General features: G+C 39.8%; 1 protein-coding gene across 1 annotated transcript in view; it reads left to right on the top strand.

The window, feature by feature from the left end:
* The first annotated feature begins 2,255 nt into the window (after positions 1-2,255).
* Positions 2,256-20,697, top strand: part of RPS6KC1 (ribosomal protein S6 kinase C1) — an 85,685-nt gene continuing 67,243 nt past the window's right edge. The window contains exons 1-5 of the mRNA XM_053938984.1: positions 2,256-2,360; positions 7,015-7,050; positions 11,373-11,493; positions 18,457-18,572; positions 20,573-20,666. Of these exons, the coding sequence (XP_053794959.1) occupies positions 2,256-2,360; positions 7,015-7,050; positions 11,373-11,493; positions 18,457-18,572; positions 20,573-20,666 (472 nt within the window). The remainder of the gene's footprint in view (positions 2,361-7,014; positions 7,051-11,372; positions 11,494-18,456; positions 18,573-20,572; positions 20,667-20,697) is intronic.

The following is a 20,697-nucleotide window of genomic DNA, read 5'->3' as shown; positions in this document are numbered from 1 at the left end:
TCTGCATTCCTTTTATATCTGTCATAAAAGTGACTTTAAATAACATTTTAAGTTTTCCCAGGAATGGTAGGGAAGACTGGTATTGAAATAATGCAGTGATGAGCACACTAGTTAGGCAACGTGTCAGATCCACTTTGGGTTTTCCATTTCTTGGACACAACTTACTGCTGAAAGGTAAAAATACCCATCCATTTTCTGTTAGTTTCTCCACCATATGAGAATGAAACTACTAACCCCATAACACATGTGTAGTAAAGGATCTCCCAACTGCATTTTCAAGACCATCTTGTTTTGGTGGTTTGTTCTTTTCTGAATTTTTGTATTCTTATCTTTTAGATGTATTTCTAGGACAGAAGGCAGTAAGCCATAGCTATAGCAACAACAACTGCTGTTATTTTTAGGAGCAGAATCTATACATAACATGCAGTTATTTTCTGTATTTTGTCCTGCACAGGGACATCCAAATTGATCTGTCACTTCAAAGGTTTTTACATAGTAGTAATCTCAGTAGTGATGATGGAAAAAAAAAAATCATGGAAGCTTTGGGTTTTAATGAAAATGAAGATGTGCTGAAAAGCATGGAAGTTTTGTATTAGACAAAACAGAAGAAAAATAGTAACCTATTAATATGATGCAAATTGTTTCTCATCTCAGTACTGCTAGATTTTCTTGCCTTGACCTAGAAAAGTCTTAATACGCCAGTAACACTTAATTGTGGGGTTTTTATTCCCATCTAATTACTACTTTGTGTTGGCTATACCATGTGAAAAGATATTCTGCAGAATTAAGTATTTTCAAGTTCTGCTTTGTAAGTAGAAGCCAAATTATTTTATGAGTCATTTGCACTTTTGAAACTCCCTAGTGAATGGAGGCTACTGACTCACTGAGGGATGCTTTGATTGATTACACTGTACATAAGAACAGCCACGGTGGCTCAGATCAATGGTCCACTGAGCTCAGTTGCCTGCTTTCTAAACGTTGTTAGCAGCAGATGCCTAGAAATGTGCAGGGGCTGGGCAAACTTCAAATGAACATTCTCCCTGCCTCTTGCCGTTTTCAGCTCCATGCATTTCCTAATCCTGTTTGTCTCTTTAGTTACTCACTGACTCTCTCCCCAAGTACTTGAATTTGCAAACTTTTGATAACTTATAGAACTTCCGTGAAGTTCTATGTACCAGCACAAGATGTAAAAGACATGTTCTTCCCCTCTCAGAGGATAAGGGAGAGTGACAAGTGAGCTGCTAACAACCAATGTCCTCTTTCTTCCCTCTTCCTTAAGAAAATGTTCCTCAAAGGAGAAGCACGTGCTTACTATGAACTTCAGTACAAGAGACTCTTCTCTTTCACAAAGACACGTCGTTAAGTATTGTTAAATACTTTATGTCAAAAACCTGCATGAGAGCAGACATATTAATAACCTGGTAAGGAAAAGCTGTTTTTTTAACATCTGCAGTTAAATGAATGAAAGCACAGTGATTAAAAAAAAAAAATGGAAACAGTTAATATAATATGAGGTGTGAGATCATATCTGAGCACTACAGAAAAGAAATTGAAGGTAATCTTATAAAGGACAAGGTCCTGCGGCACAAAGTTATGCTCCTTAGAACTGAAGCAATGCCCCTCAAACCCTGGAGGGTTTCCTAACACCAAAGTGTTCTGCAGACCTGTGCATGCACGAGAGCCCATCCGCAGGGAGAAGTCCAGGTGCAGCCTGGAGAACCTGGAGGAGACACAACACACAAAACATGGTGACTCGATAACCATCAAACTTGCCTTTCTGGTAGCGTTCCTCTTTAAAATCCGTGAGTCATTTCTGCGTTACAGGCCTATAGATTTAGGGCAGCATAGCCTAAAATAGCCCACGGCAGACGCTGGGAGTGCCGTACCAGGGGCTTATTACGGATTTGTAGAGGCCACGGGCGCCTGTGTGAGCGAGGGGCTCGGCGGTCAGTCCCCGCCAAGTGTAAATCCCCCACGGCCGTGCCCTTGCAGAGCACCTGGAACGGGGCCGCGCCGCCGCCGGGCTGTGCCTGCCACGTTTGGGCCGTGACACCTCGGCCTCATCCCTGCGGCGCGGACTTTCAGCCTCGGGGAAAGACGGCGAGCCGGGGATCCGCGCACCCGAGCATCCCGCGGCGGCCGGGCGGGGCTCCCCGGGCCGGGCCCCCGGCACCGCCCGGGCGGGGCGGGGCGTTCCCGGGCGCCGCTTCCGCCTGTGCCGGCCGGGCGGGCGGCGCGGCGGGGGCAGCAGCAGGATGCTGAGCCCGCGGGAGCGCGGCGCCGACCTGGCCCGCTTCTACACCGTGACGGAGCCGCGCCGCCACCCCCGCGGCCACACCGTCTACAAGGTCACGGCGCGGGTGAGTCGGCGGCCGCCGCCCAGCCCCTCGCCCCCGCGGCTCCCCGCGCCCGGCCTGCCCCGCATTCGGGCTGTAAAGCCGCCGCTGGGTGCGGAACAGCGGCCGCGACGTGGAAGCCCCTGTGCGGAACACGGGTGGGAGAGAGGGAGGGAGGGTAGGTGGAGCACGGCGGCCCCTCCCGAGCCGAGCCCCGATCGCCTCCTGCAAACTTGTAGCCTCGCAACGTTGTAATGGCCTCATTACAACGCGCTTTGCAATTAACTCTCGATTTCCTTGCTGTGCGTTGCAGGGCATGCGAGAGTAGCTTAACAACAAACAGCTCCTCTTTTCCCCCCGTTCTTCCGCCCCAGATGTCGTGGGTAGGTTGCGGTGGGATTGCCCAGCGTTCCTGGCAGCCCCGCAGCGCAGCAGCGCGCTCGGGAGGAGCCGGGAGGCAGCGGAGCGCGGGGGCTCCGCTCGCCCACGCCGGCAGCGCGGAGCTGCCTGAGCCGCACATGGAGGCTGAGCGTGCCCAGGAGGGGCCAGACCGTGTGGGAAGAGCGCTCTGGGTCACTCAGGCCTAGCACGGGAAGCAGGAAAGCTGCTGCAAATGCTGGGAGAGCTGCTGTGGTGCTGGCTTTGATGAAAGCTCCTAGGGAAATTCCCTAGCTCTTAGGGAAATTCCTTGCTTTCTTTTCTCTTCCACTTTCCTATTAAACCAAAAAAGAAAGGCGAGTAAGTCAGTACGTGGAGATAGGTTCAAGGGGAGTGGCAGTTTAGCTCACAGGTGTGGTGGGTATATTGAGAGCATCAGAAGGTGTCACAGAATGACAGAGTTTCTTTAAATGACCCGTGATCTCGTAGTTACTGCAGCTGTAGACATCCTGCCTGTGAGAGCAAGGTATGCTTATAAGCACCCTCCTCTTAATTCAAAGAATACAACATTATGTATATATATACAGATTGTAATGTCAGGGCTTGTTAGCCTATGATCAGTTTGTATGACTTGTAAAATGAAAAATTAAAAAAATTGGTTTTGGTCATCTATCTATCTATCTATCTATCTATCTCTCTCTCTATCTATCTGTCTATCTATCTATTTATCTATCTCTCCAAGTTCACCAAACACAAATATGTTTAAACTGTTCTTTTTAGTCCAATACAGCTTAGTATTTGTGAAGAGGAAAAAGAGTTGCTTTTTCCTATGGTGTTGTAATTTAAAAAGCCTTTCCTGAAATAGATGCAGAGAGGAAAACAGTACCATCACATCTTTCTGCAGTTGCTCTTGATGGCCCAAGTGTGTGTGTGTGTGTGTGTACTAAAAAGTTGTGTCAGTGAAATAAGGACTAACAGGAATGAGCCAACACTTCTGCTGCATATTTTGCTCTGGTGCTTTGTTCTTATTGGCTACGGCCAGTTAAATTTCTCTGTGATGTTTTGGTTTCTGCAGAATTGTTCAAAATCAAGTTGTGGCTGACTAGTTAGGGATTTATTTTCTCTCCTTGTCCCACAAACTGTGGGTGCTCTGGTGCCTTTCCAAGCAATGCAGTGCAGAATCAGGTGGTGTGCTTGATTTAGCACAGAGCAAGGAGCTGACCAGTCTGTGAGCTGTCCAAATTCAACTGACCTAACCAGACATCATTAATTCTTTACAGTGTTTTGATAGTTTTATTTCTTTTTTTTTTTTTTCAGTAAAGGATGCTTTGGACTCCCAAGTGCTGAAATATAAATAACTTTTGTTTCAACAGGGCTCTGTCTGGTAATCTGTTGTACAGTACTTGAAATGAGGATTTGGGAAATTGAATGAAATGATTTAAAAAGGATTTAGTGTACATATCAAGTACCCTTTCTGTTTCTTTCCTCCTATTCCTCCCTCCTGTTCCTGTGGTGATCTGGCTCCATGGTTGATATCACAGCACTCCAGCTGTATTTGCTGAGCATCAGCTCAGCAACTTTGGGGGTCCGCCAGGGAAAAAAGTGAGGTGGACCTTCCCATTGTGTTGAATATCATTCTGGCTGGGACCTAGGGTAGTCAGTATGTGTTAGTGGAGATTTGTGGCTCCTTAGTGCAGTATGTGAGTGAATCCTTTGTGAAATTAAATTAAAGGAACTTTCTGTTGCAATGTAATGTAGATAAATAATCATGGATAAGAAAGCACTTGTTTAGTGTGTCCTAAACATCTGGCCCAAGGTATAACTACCCATGCAGTCTCTTCTGAGTCCTAAGGGGGTCTATCATTATTGCAGCTTTTTTCTTTTAAGTTTTGTTTGTATAGCAGAGAATATATATTTTATTTACTCGTAAACTGTAACATAATTGTAAATGCAAACAAGGTTAAATGAATATTGGCTTTTTAATACCCGTTTCCAAATGCAAAGAAACAAATATATATTAGCAAGTTATGATATGAGGAGTGTTCTGTAGCAGTACCTGAAAGTATAGGGCACTAATAAAAGTTTAGAGAATTTGGAAGATTACAGTTATTAATGATAATTAAAATTCTAATGAGTTATATTGGATATCTGCATGTCAGGTAAAGAATGGGATAATCTGAAGTACTTTTCTCGACGTTGAGGATCCTTGTAGGATCTCTGTTTTCAGAGTCTAGTGCAGTAATTACACATTGCTTAGCTCATTGGTGGGTATCCTAATGATATTTTTGAAAATAGGTTATAGTTGCTTGTGTTACAGATTGGCAGAAGGAATTGACTGCATTGATCCTTGGGGAAGGATTAAAAAAAGTAAATGGAAAATTTAGGGGGTTGGGTCATCTTTGCCAAGTCTCTAGGTTGACTATAGATTGGGAGGAAGGGGCAGACCTCTTGTGAGATTGACCTTGAGAAAAGGATATGAAGAACAAAGTAGGACAACACATAAATTATTACATACTGACTTAAAGTTGGCATGGCTGGGAGATATAGAAGGCGGTGTAACATAAGAACAAGTGTGAAACAGGGACTCTGGGTTTTATTCCAGATTCTTACTAACTGGCTGGGTAATTACTCATCTCTCTGGGTCTCCTTCTGCCCATCTGGTAACTTACCTAGCTGCCAAAACTGTTGCAAGGCTTTAACTAAAGGTGAACTGCAAAGCAAAGCAGTTGGTGTCTGCCCTTTGGTGTTCTTTGTGGTATGTAGCCATGCCTGTGATATTTTCTTCCCCCAGCTCTACAGACTCCTTGCATCAAGTAAGCCAGCTATTAGAAAAGGAGGTTGGGATTATTTCACCAATTGTATTTATAAACTGCCTGGTAGCGAATGAAAGAGCAACAGCCACTGAGGTTAACATTTGGTAAAGTTGCCAAATGTTAGATTACTCAAGAGTGAGGAAAAGTTGAGAAGGGTTTTATCAATGTAGACTACGCTGGAAGAAGAGGACTTTGGTGTGCAAGGTGAGAAAGAGAACATGGAGCTGTGAGGGAAAACGTTTCAGGTCTTTTGGGAGATTGCTAGAGAAGGAAACACTTCTCTTTTCCATCTTCTCTCCTCCAAAATGTGTGAGAGATGAGTGGCTGGGCTGTAGTAAACGGATGGTACAAAATCTGGGAGGCTTTGGCAAGGATTCTTGCAAAATGGAAGTGAGGAAGAGGGCTAAGTTTGTGGGAGATGTAAGAGGTATGCTTTTGTCACTTAGCAAGAGGAAAGTGTGGATTTGGTGGCTTCCATCTCGGAGCAGCAGCTGCGTGGTGCTTGCGGAGCGGCAGGACGGTGTGTGAGTCTCTGGGGTGCAAGTGCTGTGGGCTCCCTGCGCTTCCTTATATGCATCACCTCTTCAGGGCATCAATTATTCTGGGGTGTGTCGCTGAGGACAGTCCCAGTTGCATTAAGAAAGCCCTATTTTGCCTTAGCTAACAATAGACTAATTATTTTGTTAAACAGCTTTGGCTCTTAAAATGAAGGATATACTGACTTGCAGATGATAATTGCAGTTATGAATTAAAGATGTGTCTGTTTGGTTTGTATGTCTGTGGGGATATGCTCTTACTGCTCTTCATAAGACCAGTAAAAAACTTGGATTACAAAGGCTTTTGTGATTGGTATTTATTTAAAGGAAAAAAGAAATCTTGACAAAATACAGGCTTCTTTATTGTGTGCAGCCAAGCCTGATTTTCACTGCAATTTTCCCCTGGACAAAGTCATTTATAATTAATTAGGCCAAGAGTTTTTTAAGGAGCAACAAATACGCAAGGATAGTCAGACGTGTCTGCGCTCTGGTGATTGTAAGTAAAGTGGAAATACTGTCTTACTAAATACAAATCCTCACATTCTCAGTGAGGTTGTTTGCAGCTTATATTAAGCCAAGTAGCCTTAGTGAGCTCTTCTTATTGGGAGTAATGTGGCCCTAATATGAATTAATAGGAAGAGGCTGGAAAGATGATAGGAGATGTACTCAATGTAGCTTTGTTTTGAGAGATGCCTTTTGTGCCATTCTGCCTAGAATGTACGACTGTCTTTATGTGTGACCACGACTGCTGTTGAAATCCCTCACTGAGTTGTCTTTGGATATTCGACTTCTCTAAAACTAAATCAAAACTTCCTGAGTACACAGGACCATGCAGCTGTTTGCCTTTTCCCAGACTTTTCTCTTCAGCAACAAATCATTGTATATTACTCTTTAACTTCCAAACTGAAAATCCAAGGACTTACATGGTTTCATTTTTGTTTTGCCTTTCAGATTGTTTCAAGAAAAAATCCAGAGGATGTCCAGGAGGTAACAGTTTAAACTTGTGCAAATGTCTTTATGAATCACACTATGCCTATTGAAGCATCTTTGATGTAATTTATCAGTTTCTGTGTGTTTTGTCCTTGTAATTGAGCCAACAATTTTTGTATGTTTCCATTTGTCTTTAGCTTTCATGGTTAAAAACAGTAGCTATTGTAACATGATGCATTTCATTCCTCAGTGATGAATGGTGACTTGAAACAAAGTCTTAGGGACTAAAGTGCCTTTTGATGACAAAACTGCTTTGATAACTTTACAAGCTCTTTTCTCGGGGCTGGAATTGGCAAATTGATGGTTACTTAACTCCTGCTGGTAAAATTAGAGATCAGTCCACAGTTCAAGTCTTAGGTCTCAGCTGTAGGTACTCTTTTCCTCTTTAACCAATGCTTCACTGAAAAGCCTACACCATTACTGTCTGTTAGTGAAGAGGGAGAATGGAGGAGTCTAGGAGTTATATATGGCTGCAAATAATATATATTATGCCCATCTCTCTGAGGCTCCTTTAGTATATTCCAGTGATATACTTTGACAAAACTTTAAAATTGCTTGTTCTTTGCCTCTTCTGAAGAGTCTATGAATAAGGGTCTGCACTATTCTTGTGCCTCTTAAATACCTCAAAAATCTGTCACAGGAGTCATTTGTTGAGAGAGAAGAATACACTGTGTGTGTGCATTGTGGATTCTTTTTAATTAAGAATTTTTTTCCCCCCCTTGATTTTTTTTTTTTCTGGACTAATGACTTGACATGGTTATTATTATATTATGTACCTGCAAAATCTTCCCTCAAAAGCACAACCTTATGGCTTCTCAAACATCGTGCAACACATGCATATGTTCCTTTTCTGGTGCAGTCTCTTACTACAGCTGAGGACAACCTGCACAGTTGATGAAAGAAGAGCTCATAACTGAATTCATTGCATCTCTGTGTGGTCAAACAAAGAATTACTGATTAGTGGCTTGGCAGAGGTGAGAATTGGCTAATACATCTAACACCCCTTTACTGCATCCTTCTTTGAAATCTTGAGAATCAGGCAAGCATGAGCATTTGTACTTTTTGCATTTTTTTAAATCTCTAGGAGATTAAAATAACCTATCAGAATGAGAGATGATCATGGATCTAGTTTAGAAGTGTATTACTGTAGTTTGTAGCTTGATGTTCACCTTTTCCAGGGAGACTCCTGAATTGAACCTATCCATGAGCACATTCTGCCATTACCTTAATCTTCATTTGTGAGGAAAAAGCACTTTATAAGAGCTGTTGATGAGTCCATTCATCATAAAAATATATTGTAAGTGTCTTTCAGCTAGAGTATTGCATGAATATGTGTTAAGTAGTTTTGACACAATAGCAAAAACCTATCTTTTAGCTGTTGCTTTGATTTGTGGCTATAGGTTACCCATGCAGTTTCACGTGCTCTAGACAATAAGAGGACATAAATATGAGATGAACTTGTTAATAGTTGCCCTTTTCCACCCTGCATTTTACCATATTAATTATTCTGCATGTGATAGCATGTTACGTGCAGGATGAATCTGTTATAAGCATTATCTGAAAACAGTTGGTTATTACAAGGAATATCCTAAATGGTAGTTGACGTAAGGGGGAATTGTAGTCAGAAACCCTCATACCTTGAGAACTTTTCTGTTACATGGCCTCTTACAGTAAGAAAAAGAACTGTGGGCAGCCTTTGGAAGAAAAAGAATATGCCCTTAACCTGCTCCCACTGAAAATAAATTTACCTCAGTTTTTCAGAATGCTCAGTGAGTAACTGAATGGGAAATTCTGTGCACAAAACCACCTCATGGCTTTAGGATGCGTCTCATGCAACCTGCTTCCCACATCCATGTAGGACCACTTAGCTGTGCCTGCCTCCTCCTCCAGGTGTCTCTTAATGCCGCTGCTGTGATGTTAATACATTCTTTACATATTTACAGCTGCTTGTAAGGCTGTGTGCTGTGACCTCAACTCCACTTGCCAGTTTTCTGTCACATCTTTTGGCTGCCCTTTGGGATACAAATCTTGACTACAGCACTTGTCCCACTGCAGCCAGTTAGAACTCAGTGTAATCCCAGCTTGTTGTTGTTGGGGCAGGAAGGAGGAGAACCTTGTAAGGGCTTCCCTCTTGAAAGAATAAAATAGATCAATGTGAAGTTTTGTGTGAGGACGGTAGATACAGAAAGGCCAGACCTAACTTTAATGTCCTTGCTCCTGGAGACTGATGGTGGGAATGTGGTGTGTAAGGCAGTTGCGTCTAAGGTAGTCCTGTGGGTTATCTTTCTTTTTCATTTGGGAGAAAGGCTTATTCATTGTGGAACAGATGAGGTGCATGTGTTAATGGAGATCTACTGGCTCTCGCCATGACAAGCACCTTATTGCGGTACGAGTCTAACATATGTTTTATGATACACTTGCTGTGCTTCGTTGGGCTTTAAAGTACAATGTGTCCTTCCTCCAAATCTAATTTCTAATGAGGATGTTAGAGTGGGAACTTTGCATGCATGTGGCCCAGCAAAGTTAGCAAAGGCATGTTTTCCATGAGCTTCTGAAAGGTTTAGGATAACCTTTACTGCTTTTGCTATGCAAGTTACTTAAGGATATTTATTTTTTTCCTCTTGACTATTGAGTGATCACTTGTAGCAGTGAAAAATGATGCTTTTTTAGTGGAATGAAATCCCATGCTCTTATTTTCTGTCAGCTTTTCATGTTGTCTCCAAGTACTGACAATACAGTAACTTAATGTTTAAAGAATTCACCATCTTAAGCAATTTTGTGTTCTATATGCACACTGCTCAAGAAGTGCTAATCATGCACTCTCTGGCTATTGGATTAGATAAAAGTATAACATTGAAAAATTATTATTTCTGATAGCAAAATGACTAGTTTGCCTTCTTGAGATTCCTCACTTGTGTGTTACACTTCACTGAATACCGGCTGTAATAAAGTCATGAAAATGTGTGCCAATAAGTGGGTCTGAATCAGGACTGATGGTTCCAGTATAGCTGAAATTAAGGTGGATAGAGTGTTGCCACACTAAAGCTTTGCATATCCACTGTTGACAATCCTCTTAACTTGTATCTACATCGTTCTGTAGGTAGGACTTGCATCTGCTGAAAATTAGAAGGCCTCTGATTGCAGTATTAAAAAAAAAATATACCATAAAAATGCTCTAAGTCTAAACCTTTTGCTTAGCTCTAAGTCTGGTTTGCTTGAAAAAAAAAAATCAGCTTTTTCAAATATGAGCAGGCAACCTGGTAAATCATTCAGAAATACGTGGAATATTTAAAGTTGTGTTTGTTGTATTAAGTTAATTGAGACATTTGACTGGTGCAACTGTGGAATCAACTGCTGAATGCATGCACTCTCCTTGTTTTTTTCCCTCTGTTCTGCTTTAATCACTTTACATTAGTGTTGAGGTTTATTGTGATGGCTTAGTGAGTCTGGCCAAAAATGAGGTCAGGATATAAAAAAAATCTTCGTTAATATCTTTTCATCCTGATAACAAATCCAGTAGCAGTCACGTGTAAATTTCACAGTTTACTTCTTTCATTAGTTTGATTTTCCTACTGGGTTCTCCTCCTTTCTTGAATGGAAAGAATGGGATGGAAGAAGGATAAGGTAGATACCTGACTGGGAGATGACTACATTCTGGAAAGAATGGATCAGGAATAGCTGGTGTAATGAAGCAATAACATCTTTATATTCCTAAGATGGAGTTTTTTGTCTAGATTACAAAAGGAACATTTTTTTTTTTTGGTGTTATTACAAAAAGACATTTAAGACGAGGGCTTGCATTTACATATGATCAACACTTTACATTCACAACTTAGGAGCTGTTTTCTAGTCCTTGGTGCTTAATGTATTGCCTTAAAAATCCCTTGCTTGTTTTGGGATTTCTCTTCCCTGGTTTTCTCTTTTGCTATTGTGTCTCTTCCCCACACCTGCAGCTGCACCAGGCACAGTGTGCTGTTGGATAGTGCAACACTCCTGTTCAGCGTTTTTTCCTCTCTTACTGGCTCTCTGTGTAGGTCTGGATCTCAGAATGACTGAAACAGCTCTGCCTTTGCCCTCCTTTCAACTTTTACTCAGTTTTTCTCCATGCACTGTAGTGTTGTTAGCCAAAACGTGGGTTGGGGACAGATAATGACCTTTTTTTTATGCTTGTTACTGTTGGCAGTTCAGACTCTATATTTTTTTTTTAAACAAATTTGCTGGAGTTGGTGGTCTGATGTGATTAACCCACTGGATTTGTGATGTGATATAATATGAGCAATGAACCTCACTAATACTCCTCTCTGGTTTCTCTGCTTCAGATAGTCGTTTGGAAGAGATACAGTGACTTTAAGAAACTGCACAAAGATCTTTGGCAAATTCATAAAAACCTATGCAGACACACAGAGCTCTTCCCACCTTTTGCCAAAGCAATAGTGTTTGGTAAGCATAATTTTTTCCTGACCTGCTGAAATTCTTTGATAACTCAATATCTATAAATACATCTTGTTTTGTAGCTGCATGAAAAATTTTCCTCGCGCTTTTTCTACTCAACTTGTAGGTGTGCTGGTATCATAACTTCATGCTTTTATTTATTTTTGTAATGTATAAGAGTTTATGTCCTCCCTCCACATTAGACATAGTAGCTGAGATATTTATTGATGTATATGTTCTGTATCTTTACAACATACATTCCCTGTTTTCAGGAGCATAAAGTCTATATTGGCTTTGTGAACAGCACTTGAACAGCAAATAAAGTATTTTATAGATGAGCTGTCTGATTTTTATTGATGAGCTGTATTAAATGGTTATTACAGAAAAAGAATATTATGGACATTTGATTGCAATTGTCAGTTTTATCTAGCTAGGCTTTTGAGATCAGTTTTACATATTTCAATCTGCAAGAGGATTGTGACTCTGCAGGAGAAACAGGTGACAAAAAGGAATTAGCTCTTATAGGTCTTAACTTCATCCTGATGTGTATGTCCTCATGAATGAGCGGTAGGTGGACTTCCAGTGAAGTGGTGTGACTGTATAGAATTTCACCTACCACACTTTTTTAGCAGTGTTGTGTTTATAAAACCCCCCTTTTTTTAGTCTATGTTCTTACTTTTCAGCACAAACTGGTGCTATGTTTTTGGTGTACATGTATATCACACAATATTTAAGCGTTTTCCAACAATTTTTTTAGTGTGTTCAGCATGTTTGGCATGTTTTTTGCATGCCTCTGCTGCATGCTCTGTGAGTGTTTCTGAGGCATTTCTAAGGTGTTGCTGACTGTTGCTTTTGGTGTACATTTACCACCTGTTTTTGAAACCTTTTCCCCAAGAACTTTAAAATTGTATAATTGTATTCTTAAAGTATTCTTAAAGTGTTGACATTTCTTTACTTGAATCTGTCATGTGCATTTGGTTGGTTTTGGATGAGCTTTTTGGTTTCTAATGTGCTTCTGGGGGTAAAGGTTTTTTGGATTTGGACTGTTTCTAGGTGTGGTTTTGGTCCCTAGGGCATGACTATGATGTTACTTCTCTCCAGGATTTATTTAGTGTTTTTTTTTCATACATACACTGTATAATTTTTCAGTGAGTTACCCACTGGAATTTTTTCTGTGTATCCAGTATATTTGCTGGGCATTTTTAGCATGAATTTACCATGTGCAATTTACCATTGGGCATTTTAAAGGTTTTTAATCTTTTAACATGTTTGGTGTTTTTTTTTGGCATGCATCTGCCAGATCCCTTTTTTCTTTCCTTTTTGGTGAGGTTTTCAGTTTCTGAGGTGTTTCTTAGGCAGGCTTTTCAGAGCCTAAGGTGTTTTGGGCTTATTAAATTCTTTTTATGGTGTTTACATATGGTGTTTTTTCTTAGTTTTGTTTTTTAATTAACATTCTTTGTGTTTATGGTTTCTCTAAGCACCTTGTATGGAGTTTAGTGTCCAGGATGTTTGGCATTTTTTTTAATGCATCTGCCATTTGCCCTTGTTTCTGGTCTGGGATTTCTGTGTGTTTTTTGGTGTGGATTTTGGTTCTTACAGTGTTGTCTCAGTATGTTTGGCATTACTGCAGTGGTGATTTAGGTGTCCAGTATGTTTGGCATCTTTTGCCATGAATTTCCAATGTGCTCTTTTTTTGCTGAGCTTCTTGCAGTTTTAAAAAAATGTCTTTTGTTTCTTAGGCTGCAGTGTTGCTTTCCATTGTCATGTGTTTTGAATATGTTTTGGTGTTTTTTTAAACATACAGCACACTTCAGCATGGATTTGCCTGTTTTTTTCCCTTTTGTATCCTGCTACCACATCCTTCCCCCCTCCTCCACTACATTTTTAGCATTTTTACTGTTGAGCTTGTTTGGCATTTTTTTGCCACACCTCTAGTACATGCTTCATGCCTATTTGCAGTTTCCATGTGTTGTGTCTGGGTTTTGTGTTTGTTGCCGTACATGCTTTTGCATGGTTTGACTGTGTTGTGCACGTTTTAGCACCCAGACAGTATTTGGTGTTTTTTGGTGCATATCTACTGCTGATTTTTGCAGGTTTTCTTTGTGTGGCATTTTTTAGCAGTGTTGGGCAGTCATCTAGAGGCTATTTTCCCAAATTTTCTATGTGTCTCAGATTGGTATGTTTTAGCATCCAGTGTGTTTCACATTTGTTCACCTGCAAATGTTCACCTATGAAGCTGAAGTCTGATGCAGATTTTATGGCTCTCTGCATAGAGCTGGGTGAAATTCCTGATTTAAATTGTATTTCTCATCAGCCAAATTGTATCCAAGTTTCATGTTGCTCATTTAAGAAGTTGGAAGTGGGGTAAGTTTTGGTGCTGTGTCAGAGCATGGGCAATAATTGTTAAATAAAGCATATAGTATTAGTTTCATTATGGGATTATTTTAAATCTGATTTACAGAGTAGAGTTCTCATGGACAAATGATTTATAAAGCTAGTATTTGCAGAGCATAATTTAATTTCAGGTAGAAGATGTGATAGCTATTCATAGGGGGGGAAAGAGAGGGGTAAAAGAAAATCAGGATGGAAGAGAGTATAGGTGCCTAATATAGGTGCCTAAATATTTTTTTAAAAATTTAAAATTGCTTCAAATTCAAATAACCATTTTTACAATTTTCCTGTGTGAGTAGTGGAAGAATTGAGTGAAATGCCTTCTGAAAAACATTCTTCTTCTATTGTATTTAGTGAACAAAAGTGACTGAAATGTACATTGTGAGAGAAGGAAATACACAGAAACATTAAATGCAGTTATTTACTCAAAAGCTCTTTGAAATTAAAACTAAATGAAAACAAACTCCCCCTACATTTAAATGAAACTGAGACACAAAAGAATACAGAAAAGTGGAGTAATGTAAAAACAAATTTTAAATGATTGATACATAGCTGAAAGGAACAGCCCTATCTGACTCTCCAATTTAAGAATTATTTTTATACTTACAACATAAAATTTTACTGTGTATCCTTCCATTGCAATTCTGCACATAGTAACTGCCATATGGTTTATTTTAATTTAAAATAAAAATCCTAAGGTTTTTTTTTTTTTTTTTCTTTTGGTCCTGGAGGAAAAATACAATCTTAGTAGTTAACAAGGTTTTTATAAACTCTGTTTCAGTCTCATTCTGTTATTGATGACCTGCAAGCTCCATCCCTCTCAACATCTTTTGTTTCCATGCTGCTTTGATGGACCATTTCTGCAGCGTTGCTTCCCTGTGGCAATGTTACAATTGTTGCAGCTTTTAGACTAGTTTCTAATTAAACTTTTGAGTAGAATTGCTGCCAAGTGGTGGGTTTTTTTTTTGTGTTTTTTTTTTTTTTTTTGGATACTTGTGCTTTAAATAATGTATGTACCTATTGTTGGCAGAGGGTGCAGTTTGCAAAATGGGCATTGGTGGTTCTGACAGTTGCACTTAGTTGTAGTAGAAGTGTTAAAGCTGAGTGGCATCTCCAGTTCAGCGCTCAGAGTTTCAGGAGATGGTGTGGGGAATTGAGATGCATTTATGAACAAATGTGTCATGCTGTGCTTCCATATTTCATGCAACTAAAGACTTGCCACAAAGTGTGTGTATTTTTATGTTGTTGCAGTAGAGCTGCTTTATCAAAGCAGAAAAAATTGCTATGGATGGGAAAAAGAAATCATCTGACTTTCTCTGTACTTCACTTGAACATTTCCTACTCGTTTTATAGGAAAAACCTCAGTGAATTTGATCATGGAAATCTAAAATGTCCTAACATATCCAGCTGCTAAAATTATGATACTGGGACATGATTACTGTCCTATCCTAATATGCATTAACTTTTTTTTTTCAGTATTTTTAAGCTACTTTTTTGTTGTTTTTGTTGTTGGATACTTGTAAGTATTTCCATATGTTGACCATACATGGCATTTTACCAAAATATGGGTAAATCTGCATGTATTATATCTAGCAACTGCAGAAATGTACTCTAGTATAAAAAAATACTACACCCCACCAACACACCAAAAAAGAAACAAAACCCCCCCCGGATATTGGTAACTTGCTAGCAGTGAGTCAGAAAGATGACTTTCATTATAAAGCTCACATAAGGGTGCTCTTTGTATTTGAAGACACTGAATGAAGTAACATATTTACAAATTTGGTGTCGTGTACAGTAGGAAGTCTTGTGAGAAGCTAACTGAAACATGAACACACACTTTGCTGGGTGTTTAATTGTTCAGGTCTACTCCACAAAATTAATTGTGGATTCTTTTAACAGGAACTTGCATTTATTTTTTATGTAAATAGGAAATATTGAATGGATCATCGCTGGAGGAGTAAGAACTGTGTTGTACGCTAAAGTTGTAGTTGACACTTCTTAAAAATATCAGAAATATGTGATCCCTATAATGAAGTGTGTGTATGTCTGAGAACTGTAAAGACTAGCAGAAATAATAATACTAGCAGAATAAAAGACTGCATCTGTTGATTTAGATGCAGAATGATGTCCTTTTCCGATAGAAATGTTGGAAGAGTCAGCTGGCTGTGTAAGCACCTTTGAGCATTTCCTTGAGAGACAATGAAAGTGTTGAGCAATACAACATTGCTTGAAAGTACGAAAAAAAGAAAAGGAGGAAGGAGTTAGCAGGGTTGCCTGGGTATTAAACTGCCAGCAAGATGCCAAGAGGTCTGTGAACTGAACCAGTACTGACTAATGTTCTTCCTTCCCCTAAAGCCCTCTAGTTCTAAAAGCAGTTTTCCTGATAGTGTATCATGATACTAATGGGCTGGAAAATGCGACAGTGACTAATGTTTCAACAGCTCTGTTCAAACATGTATTTCTGGTTTTTTTTAGCTCAGTGTCCTAAGAAACTAAGGCTTGTGCAGTTGTGCCGTTAGAAAGTTGAACCCCTTACTGATGTGGCTAATATCAGCTAAATTTGAGAGTGAAGGTGGTTGCAAAAGTAATTACACTTCTGCAAAGTCTGAAATGACAGCTGAGTAAGAAGAGAGCATGTGTTTTGGTGCTGCTGAGGGCCAGGCATGCTCAGCTCATACCTGGGAGGTTTGCAGCCGCCTGGCAATCAGTGCACACTGGTCAGCCTGGCACAGCTGCTCCTGATGTATCCTATGTGGTGCCCAGCGGAGATACTGAGAAGATGTAGATACGTAAAATTAGCTTTTATTGAGTTTGATGAAATGAAACAGGGAGAGATTCTTGAGAAATAAGGAAAAATATCTTACAAAATGTCTTTCTTGCAGAAGTTTTCTGTTTCTGGTATTGTTAGGTGTTTAGTTCTTCACCATTGATTTTCTACTGCATTGTAGCAGCATTTGTGTGAATTTGTAGATTCATTTAGCTGGCCCATGCTGCTGTGCTTTGCTGAGGGAAGTTGTTTTCTTTCCATGATGTCCAATTTTGCATGGAATGAACCAAGGGCCCTAATGCACCCCCAGTGTTGCTCTGAAGACTTAGAAAGTTTGGTGAGCAGTTTAATAGGGCCTGATTTCAATGTTACCACTCACCGTGGTAGCATTGCTTTTGCCTTCTTTCTGCTTGCTTGTTGCTCACTCTTTTGTACAGCTGCTCCTGTTTGTACAGCTGAAACGGCAGGGTGAGCAAGGCACGGAACCAGTCCAGCTGAAAATTAGCCCAATGATGTCTTTTCTTTTCTTTCATGGGAAAAATAAGCCCCAAAAGCTTTGTTTGTGATCTTGTGAGTATGTGTGTGTCTTTTTAGTTTTATTTTCTTTTTTTCTGATACCGCATGGGCAGGAGCTATTTACTTGAAGAATTTCTGGAAAGAATCCTGCTTTGATACTTTCTTCTGGGATTATTTTTTTGCTTGCTCTAAGTATAAATGAATTTTGCTTTTCTATTCAATGTCTCTTTTGTCCTCTTCAAAGGTTATTGCCACAGAGCTGTCACAGGTGGTTCTTATTTTTCTGGTCATGCTGTTATAGCAGTACTGTTTCTTGAACTTGTCTTCCCAGTCCTTTTTTCCCCTCTGTATAGCTGTTGCAATATCTGTTCTATTCTCCTCCAATTATTACAGTTAACCTCTGCCCTTTTTCTTTTGTAAACTTGTAACTATTTCAGCAACAAAGTGGTGTTAATATAAAAAGCTAAAATAAGTTGCGTGCAATTGTGAAGGATGTGAATTTAAGGTAGCAATCCAAGGGTTTTCTCCTGAGAAGCAAATCTCTTCAGGTCAACTGTAGGATTGTTTTCTAAGTATGTTTTTTTCTAATTGGAATGTTTTGGGTGCTGGGTAGAGAAAAAGGAAGGTTCATACGTTTTAGTAAATGAGCTGCTTCCAGCTCTGTTTACCTCTTGAATCCAGAAGGAGATGAGACCCTGTCTGCATGGAGTTACTTCAGAGGAAAGCTTCAGTGCCTGATAGCAGGGCTTCACCATCTCCCCTACACTTTGTCTCCTCCATAAATGGCACCTTGGAATTGAAGATCTGTTTGGGGGCTTTTAGCAATACTTTGTTTACTACCCGCTCATATTGTGCGTTGTTCTTGAGAATACGTGAAGATTGCTCAGCTCCTTACAGGATTTGGGCCATAATCAAGGCTGACACTGACTGGCATATTGTCAAATTGTGCATGTATCATTTATTGTCAGATAACACTGGACATCCGTTAGTGTCTCTTGGCTAATCAAGAGTGTTGCCTCACATATTCTTACGATGAGAGGGCGAAGGATTCTTGTCGTAGCTGCCAGCTTTCATCATCCGAGCGGATTGCAGAAGATGGGACTCTAGGGACAATTGAGAATAGGAAGTTTGAAGATTTGCTATGTTCTCCTGAAGCGTTGGAGTGACTTTCATAGACTCAGGGCATTGTCTCCAGAAGGTTTCTTTTGTCTCGTTTGTTTTCTTTTGTCGTAGTTATTATTGCAAAATAAATGTGTAGTTATTTCTAAAACTGTCAATCTGTGTGTCTGTTCCAGGGCGATTTGATGAAACTGTGATTGAAGAAAGAAGGCAATGTGCTGAAGATCTCTTGCAGTTTTCTGCCAATATCCCTGCTCTCTATAACAGCAAACAGCTGGAAGAGTTTTTTAAGGTTGGTTAGTATTTGCAGAAGTATTTGGTTCTTACCAACATGACTGAAGTATAGTGCTGATTCTGCTTTAATTTATAAACCATGGAAGGACAGTGAGCTGGTCTGACATGCTTTGTGAAGGGACTGGGAATTTGCTCTGGAAGTGTGGCGTTAAAAAAAAACCCATGCCACACCTCTACAAAGTGGAAAGTTTCACAGGAACTTCAGGTGAAGGGATTTGTATTTTTTTTAATTGAATGATGAGCAACACTTGTGATAAATTCTAGGGGGAAATAATAAAAATATTAATAAATATATGTTCCTATATTTTCAGTAGGTGTTAATAGTTCAAACCAAAGAAGTGAAGACTGTTTACACTGTTTCCTTCTGGTCTTTGTGGACTCAGGTCCACAGCAACAAATTTGGCATGTAACTAGTTGAACCTGCTGCTTGTACAGTGTTGTGAGAATCATAACAACTCCATAACAAATTTTAGGACAGTACGTTGATGTGGACTTCCTCTTTATTACAGCTGAAGCAGTTTCCATTCAATGGTTCCTTCAAACCTCTTTATTTTCAGTAAGCTTAGTCTAATGTTCTGCAAACTCATAAGCATAAATTTACATGTACCCATGATAGTAACTCTCTGGAATTAAGGAAATGTTCATCTGGCTGATATGGGACTTAAGCATATTAATGTGTTTAGTATATTTAAAGGATGTATATGCAAGAGCAAAATTTTATCAAAGCTTAAGATTCTTCACTTGTTTTCGTGATGAAGTTATTGCAGTGTTCTTTAAAACACTTAAAATAATGTTGTTTAAGCTTTGGTGTCAATAAATGACTGGGAGACTGGGTTAGACAATTTTACTTTTTGGTTTATTTGCATTTGCATTTTTTCAGTTCTTTGGAAATACTTCTGTGGTTTTGGGTAGTTTTTCAGACCTCTCTTTCCTTCCTTTGCTTAATAAAAATGTTAATTTTAGCCTCCCAATGGACCTTTTCTGGCTTTGCAGGGAAATGAATAAAACTAGAAAACCAATGTTTTTTTAGGACAAACTGTGTCTTCAAGGGGGGTTATGCAAATGTAACAATTTAGGCTCATTTGTTAGCTGATGTGGTGTCATGCTTTCCTGAAAAAGAGTCTTAGGTTTGGTCTGTCACCAGCTCAGCCTGTGTGTTTTTAGCTCTACCCATGGGTGGTTTTGTTCCTTTTCAGATTTTTGTGGCTGTGGAGAGGGAGACTTGGACAATGAATTCTTAGAAACATCTGAAGGGAGTGTTCTGTGCATCTATGTGTTATAAACTCCAGAAGAATGAGCTGGCTTGTGTGAAAATGTGCTGGGCTGGTTCAAGACAGATTAGCAATGCTTGTTTGTAATAGGATTTTGAAAATGGTGCACTTTTTGTTAAAGTGGCATGGAAAGTGTGCACCTGAGATGTGAAGCAGAAATTAAGAAAAACATTTAGGTGGTTTCTAGTGCTATTGTTACTTCTCTTAGCTTTGATTCCTTTTAGGCTTGGAGAGGAATGTCCTCCTTGTATCTTTGTAAAGTCTCAACTACGACTGGACTCAACATAGTGGGTCATGAGTGGGACATTAGTCTGATGGACAGTCCTGTGCTTGGGAGCACAGGGTATATGAGTATAGGGCACAGAGTATATGTACAGTATATGTACAGTATATGAGTACAGGGCACAGAGTATATGTGACACAAGAGATCAGAAGCATTATTATTCTCTCTCTGTTAGACTTGGGTGTGCAGGTATGTGTAGTTCAAAATTCTGAAGCTGCAGTAGACTAAATATTTAGATATCTGGTCAGTCTGTGGCAACCAAACATGGCTTAACTGAAAGTCCTTGTTTAATTTTGCAGGCTTATATGGTTTAATTAAATTAATTAACTTTAAAGTAATGGAGCACTCACTGATTAGGAAATATCATTTTGGCTATCACTTCTATTCAGTGAGAATTTCCATAGAGCAAAGCTGAGTAATTCCTTTGCCTCTTTTTTTTTTCAGGGTGGAGAGGTCCATGATGGCTCTGAGTTGATTGGTCCTGTTGAGCCTCTGTCTGACTCTCTGACTGACAACCTGTCTGACTGCAGCTCTGAAGGTTTGCTTTCTCTCCTCACATAACCTCATAG

This window comes from Vidua chalybeata, chromosome 3, assembly GCF_026979565.1.
Source record: "Vidua chalybeata isolate OUT-0048 chromosome 3, bVidCha1 merged haplotype, whole genome shotgun sequence".
Taxonomy (NCBI): domain Eukaryota; kingdom Metazoa; phylum Chordata; class Aves; order Passeriformes; family Viduidae; genus Vidua; species Vidua chalybeata.
The sequence above is the reverse complement of the archived record's forward strand: the minus strand, read 5'-3'. Positions and strand labels throughout refer to the sequence as shown.